This window comes from Crassostrea angulata, chromosome 7 (assembly GCF_025612915.1).
Source record: "Crassostrea angulata isolate pt1a10 chromosome 7, ASM2561291v2, whole genome shotgun sequence".
NCBI lineage: Eukaryota > Metazoa > Mollusca > Bivalvia > Ostreida > Ostreidae > Magallana > Magallana angulata.
The window spans coordinates 12,004,914-12,012,491 of record NC_069117.1 but is presented as its reverse complement, the minus strand read 5'-3'; the positions used below and the strand labels follow the sequence as shown (position 1 = coordinate 12,012,491).

The window sequence follows — 7,578 nt, the reverse complement described above, 5'->3', positions numbered from 1 at the left end:
ACACAAATATATTACAGTCTTATTTAAGAGTAGTTTACTTGTTGTATGGTACCTGTAACATAAACAATTTCACATCTATCACTGTTATATATGACTTAATAAATACACATTCAGTATTTTAAAGTTACACCAGTATTCAGTAAATTTGTATTAAGAACTGAAACCCGTTTGTGTTTAGGATGTAATTTAATGACCAAAATCTTGTAACAAAATTTATAAATATGATATATTTTTGTATCTCTATCCAAATGTCAGTTTATCAATCACGTCAAGGAACGCTGAATCGAAGCTTGTTGTAGGCATGGCAACAGGAGCTGAAGCGCGTCTTGGATGTACATGATACTGTTGGAAGACTATAAAAGGAAAACAATATTGTCTAAAATCCATAGCATGGGTTGAATGTATCTTTTGCAGGTGTTGGTAAATAAAACCTTGAAATTTGAATAAAAGCAAACATTAAACGATAGCAAGAGGTCCATGGGCTTTATCGGTCACCTGAGTAACTGCAGTGTGGCTTTTGCAATGTATATTCATGTGCATTATAATTACAGGGCTATAAAATCATTTTTAGTATTCCAGAATTGATTAATCAAATAAACTTTATTAATACTAAAAAAATATTTAAAAATTGTAGCATAACATACAGTGACTAAATTTAAAAAATCTGAAGTACAATAAAATAAATCAGTCGAAATTGCATCACTTTACTCTAATAAAAATTAGAGCCCTGTCCTTACACCAGAGCCTGTGACCCAAAAATTAATAATTTTGGATGAGGTTCTCTACCTCATTAAAACTACATGTGTGCACTTAGTACTTGGGCTTAATATCCAGGAGCAGAGGAGAAGATTTTTGAAGAATTCATGCATTTTCTCTATATAATCATTTAGAGCCCTACCCTAACACCAAATTCCCAGACCCAAGGGCCAAGAACTTAACAATTTTGGAAGAGGCATTCTTCCTCATCATAACTATGTACATGTGCTTAGTTCATTAGCTTAATACCCACGAGCAGAGTAGAAGATTTTCAAAGAATTAAGGCATTTTCACTATATACCGGTAATCATTAAAGCATCACCTTAACACAAGAACCCTTTACCCAGGGGCCATGATGAATTTCACAATTTTGGTAGAGACCACAATGTTTATTACAATCATGCCAACAGTTTGACTGGTTGATGTTCAGGAGTAAAGAAGATTTTTAAAAGATTGCATGAATTTTTATGGTTTTAACTCTACCCCTCATGCCCATGGGATGGGGGTGCAGGGGCCATGAATTTCCCAATTTTTACTCCCCTTCACCCACAGATGCTACTTGTATATGTCAAATTTGCTTAAAATTGGTTCAGTGGTTTTAGAGAAGAAGTTAAAAATGATCAAAAGTTTACAACCAACGAGGGACAAAAAAGCAATAGGTCGACTGAGTGACTCAAGTGACCTGAAAAAAAAAAAACTACAACCAATATGAACTCCAGTAAATTCAAGGTAAACATTAATTGTATATCCATGTTTTCCTAAATAAAATTTTTCAAAAATTCTTACTTTCAGAAAGAAAATGCATGCAATTCTACCAGATATGTGTTTAATTGTGTAATAAATACCTCCAAGTAGATATTGGTAACCACTGATGTGATATCTGGATGTTCATTCTCCTACAAGAGAAATAACAGATAGGAAAGCTTGTTGATGAACAGTCAAAAGTAAAAAATTCAGCATTGCTTTGAAATAGAATTTTTATACAATATCCTTCTTGGTTACTGTACATTTCTTATACTGTTCAAAGATGTCAGTGGGAATAAGTAAAGACAATTTAAATAAGTTTCAAGATCATTGTATGTACCGTACCAATTATTTACCACCCAACTCCCTTCTTTTATACTGCACATTATTGAATTTCACATGATATTACAAAACAAAATCATTGTTCATCTACTTAACATGAAATTAGCTTTTTAAAATGAAATTTATGTAAGTACACTTTTCATTTGAATTCATATGCCATGGAAATACAATGGTCTGTGTACCTACTATGTACCCATTGTACTGTGTGATTTTGTTACAGCTATCTTGGATACTGTATGTGTCTAAGTGATATGTTTTCAATAATAAAATACTTACATCCAATTTATTTAAGCATTGGCAAAACTTGGTGGCAATAATGTTAACTTCTGTGCTCAATACTTTTGCTAATCTGAAAATATCCACAAGAAAATGTAAACAAAAAATACAAAACACAAAAAATCGAAGTTATGAAGATTATTTTAAGTAAACCAAGAACCTTTTCCAAAACTCGCAAACTGTGGATTTTTTTATATGCATGAATGTACATGTACACAAAATTGTACCATTGCAGGTCTCAAGATCAATATTTTTAATGTGTGCATTTTGTCAATTTATAATACATGTACCGGTACTTGCATATTGGGAAATAGTTTCAAACAAAATGACAAAAGTATCTCTACTGCTATAAAACAATAAAGACTATCAGCAGCTCCAATTTTCTGTCATCCTTACTTCTCTAAGCTGTGAGCCCTGCTTTCACAGTGTTTACTGGTGTCCCTCTGTAGAATGATGAGCTCTCCAGCCTTGTGGAACTGCTCCAGTGACTTAGATGTGAACTCTGCCAATGACTGAATGGCTGTTCGATGAAGCTCCTGGGATAAGTTATTAAGATGTTAATCATACAGCACGACAGAATTATATACCAGTACCACATAATATCATACGCAAGAGAAATTTGACAAAATGAATCAACTATTACTAGCAATTTTTTTTCAAAATGACAATAATATACAGAATCACAATTCTACATACCTTAACTGATATATCCTCTGAGGTAAAGTATTTGGCTATGACCTCTCGAATTTTCTGTTGTGTCTAAAACATCAAATCAAACTTCATAAATTAGAAAAATGTTTATGATAAATGCATAGTTAACAAGCATTCTGAGAGTATTGCATAAGCAATACACGTCCCCTACCGGTTTGTATTATTCTATGAAAGCTTCCAAGCACACAACTATTTCAGAGCTATTGTAAACAAGATATCATGCTTTAATCAGAGAAAAAAGAACAGAGGAAATTAAAACTATATAGTTGATATAGAAATTAAATACAAAATAGGTAAAGTAATACTCTTTATTTCATCTCCTGTATTTTCGCCAAGTCTATTCTGTATTCGCTGGTAAAAATTTGTGAAAACAATGCACTGTTATGCACAATATCATTTCTTACCGTCTTCTGTACCCCGAATCAAACCAAACAGTTAAACAGCCCAACCCGACAACGAACCCGATTGTAATGATACAAAAAAAACCCCTGCCGATTAAATTTACAACACAATGTTTAACACTATTTTACAAAATTTATTTGTTTGTTAGAAATGATAAAAGGAATGGTACAAGTAACGCACGATATTATTACTGACTACATACTGGCCTCGTTTATTCAATACACTCCGAACCCTATAACGAACCCGAACATTAAAAAATTGGAATATAAAAAATTACTTTTCTCAAAAATATGTCAATCAGACGCTACAAAAGTGTAAACTTGATCTGTAGTTTGACATTTTGAAGCTGTTCAGCAAGTTTCATATTATTCCTCAAATGCATAAAGAAAAAAGTGTGGAAAACTGAAGTGGGACAGACAGACGGACGGATGGACGGAAAGACAGACAGACGGATGGATGGACGGACTGACAGACGGACTGACAGACGCAGAGGATAGCTATAGTCCCCTCTGGTGAAACCGGTAGGGGACTAATAAGAGGTCCTTGATCAAATATACAATAACCTCCCTTCTATCTTTTTAGAGGGAGTGAGTGGGATATTTCTTTATTAAGGGGGGAGTGGTATATAAGGGCATTAATTACCTTATTAAGTTTATCAGGGGTGGTCCCTAAGTGAATCTCAGTCAAATGCTCAGCAACTAGTTTTCCAAATTCATGCTCTTTATCTTCATCATCATCTGTACAAAATAAGGCCAAAATCCTATTTTGTTCATATACTGTACATGTACTTGTGTTGTACTGTATTAACAATTAAAGCAACTTTAATATACATTTAGAATACAAATTCCAAAAGAAAACATTCTTACTGAAATTCAGTTTCATCAATTTTCCCATGAAGTGAACTTAAACCTGATCTTTAAAAATCCTCACCATTATCATTTTCTTCTTGCATTCTTTCAAAGACTTGCTTGATGCGAATTAACTCTGCTTTAATGGAGTCCAATTTACGATCAGACATGTCCTCAAGCAGTGAATGCACAGTCTTTTCACACATGTTAGACAACATCTCCAAGGCCTCCAGATGTGCATAACCTACAGATGAAAAGTTACAGATCAATTTCTGAGAATGACCCTAAATCTAGTATACTAATACTGATAAATCAATTTAAATCCTTTGGGGTCAATGTTTGTGGGTAGCCAAAGTTTTTCTGGTTCGTGAGGATGTAATTTTGTTGGTAGTGTAATCGGGATAATTTTAACAAATATTAAGCAAATGATTGTGTATAGGTTCGTAGGGATGTAAATTCATGGGCAAGGTTTACCCACGAAAGCCACGAACATTGGTCCCCCACGAACAATGATGATTCCACAGTATCTCAAAGTTTGGCAAAAAATTTTTTATTATGAATACAGTTTACAAATTGGATACCCTGGTTTTCTTCAAACAAGGCCTTGAAATTAGAAAGTCGAGCCTCATCTTCCTCCTTCTTTCGTTCCTCTTTAGCCTCTTCTTCTTTCTGTGCTTCACGCAAGAGCTGTGAAAGGCTTGGTTTATCCGTTTTTTCAAACAAAATTCCTTTAGTCTTGCTAAGTCCAGGGTCGTGGTCTTTTATCACTTCAAATGTTTTCTTTCCTATTGTTTCCAGCACATCTAACCCTCCAGTTACCAAAGTCTTACTCTAACAAATGAACAGCAGATGAAAAGATGTTTCATTGTGTATAGAAATCATAATTTTTATTACTACAGTAGATGCATTTCACAAATTATGCATGGGTGTATGACAATGAAAAATAATTATCATTATGTTAAGATCTATCATATCATATTTTTATCCAACTAAATATCTCAGTGAATAACATGCAAATACAGAGAATTCAAAATACAATAACTTACAGATTTCTGAACCATATTACTGGTATTCTGGACTGATTTCTGCACAATATTTGTTGTGTTGTGGACCACTGAGGAGAGGTTGGACAGATTTGACATGCCCCACCCAGACCACCAGCCACCCCCTCCACCGGCTCCTTTTGGGGGTTGAGGCTCTATTTGGGGATTCTCCTGTTTTGCAGGGGGTTCTATCCCTGTATCTGTTGTTTTTGTTGGCACTGGTGTTTCTGTTTAAAAATTTGAATCACTAATTTATAAATGTACTAATAACATATGTAAATTCAATGAAAAAACAATTCAAGGCATAACACCTTTTAAGTAAAATACTAAATATTATTTTTTTGCACATTATTAATATTCTGTATCCTGATTTTCCCCTCTTAAAACACTTATAAGTACATGTACTCATTATACGAAGTTTTACTTTGTTACAGAGATAAAAAATTGTTCATACCTTCTTGGTCTTCTCTTTCAATGTTCTCAGCATCTGGGGGTGAGTCTGGCCCTCTTTCTTTCACCAATTCATCTACAGGAGGGGCTCCTAGTGCTGTTTCTACTGTATCCATAATAGTGGTGAATCCATCACCTTTTGGCAAAATTAAATTTAGAAGTCAATATAATAATCAAATTTAAGAGATACTAGATTTAAATAAATATCAAAACAATTGGTCCTTTATTTCCAACATCTATCAAATCTCTAAATTACATGCATTGTACTTTGCTAAAGGTTGTGTATCAGGTGTCTTACCCAACTGACTGCTGAATGTTGAAACTGATGTTGAGGCTACATTCATAAAGGATGATCCCCAATTCCCCCAGGAGCTCCAGCTGTCAGACTTCATATAAAAAAAAATATGTTAAAAAGAAACATCCTTATAGAATGTTCTTGTAAAACTTTGTCAATTATCAATTAAAGGAGAATTTTTCTTCTTGGAAAGTAAATATATCAACTATCAAGTAAAGCTAACTTGCAAATCAACTTTATCTATTTCGTGTAATATAATGTTTCCTAATTATTAAACTATAGTGAATTATAATTATTTATACTTCAGTAACTTATAAACTACCTTTTGCGTTGAAGGTTGAGAGAGCCTGTCCAAAGCAGCTTTGGCTTCTTGGTCACCTTTTGAAATCTCTTTCCTTTCTTTATCAGATGTAAATTGTTCCTCTTTTTTCACTTCAGTTGTTATCTTTTCTTCTGTGACAGTGGATTTTACTTTTAGATTAGCCTCTTCTGAATGACTCTCCTTTGCCTCCTTTGTTTCAGGTGCTAATACTATATCATCACTTGATATTGTTTCACTTACTGAGGACTTATCGGAGTCAAATATTTTTAATTTTCTCTCAATTTCTGAACTGTCAATTTTTGGTTCATCCTTCTTCTGTAAATTTTCTGCAGCCTCTGTTGGACTTGATTTCTCTTCTTTTTCTTCTGTATCCCCAGCTGAATTCTTTTCTGTCTTTCTCCCTGAATCCTGGCTTGCTGTCTCTGCTTTTGTCTGTTTTCCCTTTTTCTTTTTACCTTTTCCTCCTTTACTTTTCTCTTCCTGCTTTTTCACAGGTGGAACTTCTGATTTCACACTTTCCTTAGATTTGGAAGCAACAGAAGTCTTTGTCTCTTTTTTCTTTTCATTTCCACTTGATTTAGATGTATTGCCACTTTTACTATCAGTTTTATCGTTGTTGTCCTCACTTGCCCTCTTTTCCCTTTTTGAATCTTTTGTTTTACTTTCTGAGGCTGGAGTTGATTTGCTGACAGCTGTAGTTTCTGGTTCTCCTTCATCAGCACTGGCAAATGCTGCATCATCCTCAGAGTCCGACATTCTCTACAGTTATCAAAACAGAATCTTTACATTACCAGGCACATGCTTGATGCTTATACAGTAGTTTCTAGTTGCTGCAGTATGACATAACATCAGTCATTTACTACAGAAATTGTTATTTAGATTATTTAGCTAGAGTATAGCATGTGATTAACATCTGGACATTGACACATATGTTAAGTGACCAAAAAACCCCTTCAAAGTCAACATTAAGATACTGTAATCCATCATTATGAAGATTTCTATAAACAATGTCCGAAAATCAAATGAATCATTAAGTACACACTGGGTTTCTTTTATTTTGAGGATATACATGAATACATGTATTAATAAACAAATTAAGTATTCATTTCTACTTTCAATCCAATTTTTAAATGAATAATGCATGATGCTGTCATGTGAAAGAATACCTACTGTATACACTTTAAATGTTTACTAGGCTTCCTTCTTCCGAAAGCCAGATATGTTTGAAGTAAACTGACATTTGACACGTCAATCCACCAAATATATTTATTGCGTCGATACCACAGGGATGGTTTTGTTGCTTCTTTAAAGTTCCTATATAAAAACATACAAATGCTGCTGATTTTTCCGATAAAATTAAAGGTCAAGGTTAATATTAAAGAACTCGTA

At 33.7% G+C, this 7,578-nt stretch overlaps 1 protein-coding gene across 1 annotated transcript; it reads right to left on the bottom strand.

Moving 5' to 3' along the window:
- Positions 1–167: 167 nt before the first annotated feature.
- LOC128157162 (protein FAM114A2-like) lies at positions 168–7,518 on the bottom strand. Its single transcript, XM_052819583.1, has 13 exons — positions 7,360–7,518; positions 6,190–6,948; positions 5,871–5,958; positions 5,577–5,708; positions 5,126–5,349; positions 4,661–4,910; positions 4,162–4,323; positions 3,874–3,968; positions 2,815–2,877; positions 2,515–2,654; positions 2,119–2,191; positions 1,602–1,652; positions 168–353 (listed from the first exon to the last, which is right to left on the bottom strand). The coding sequence occupies exons 2-13, from the start codon at positions 6,943–6,945 to the stop codon at positions 264–266; spliced, it is 2,124 nt and encodes a 707-aa protein (XP_052675543.1). The 5' UTR covers positions 6,946–6,948; positions 7,360–7,518; the 3' UTR covers positions 168–263.
- Positions 7,519–7,578: the final 60 nt, after the last annotated feature.

Coding starts and splice junctions, on each gene's coding strand:
- LOC128157162 (XM_052819583.1), bottom strand. CDS start 6,945: ATGTCGGACTCTGAGGATGATGCAGCATTTGCCAGTGCTGATGAAGGA. Junction 5,959..6,189: donor CTCAACCTTCAACGCAAAAG/GTAGTTTATAAG, acceptor TTTTATATGAAG/TCTGACAGCTGGAGCTCCTG. Junction 2,192..2,514: donor AGGGCTCACAGCTTAGAGAA/GTAAGGATGACA, acceptor GGATATTTTCAG/ATTAGCAAAAGTATTGAGCA.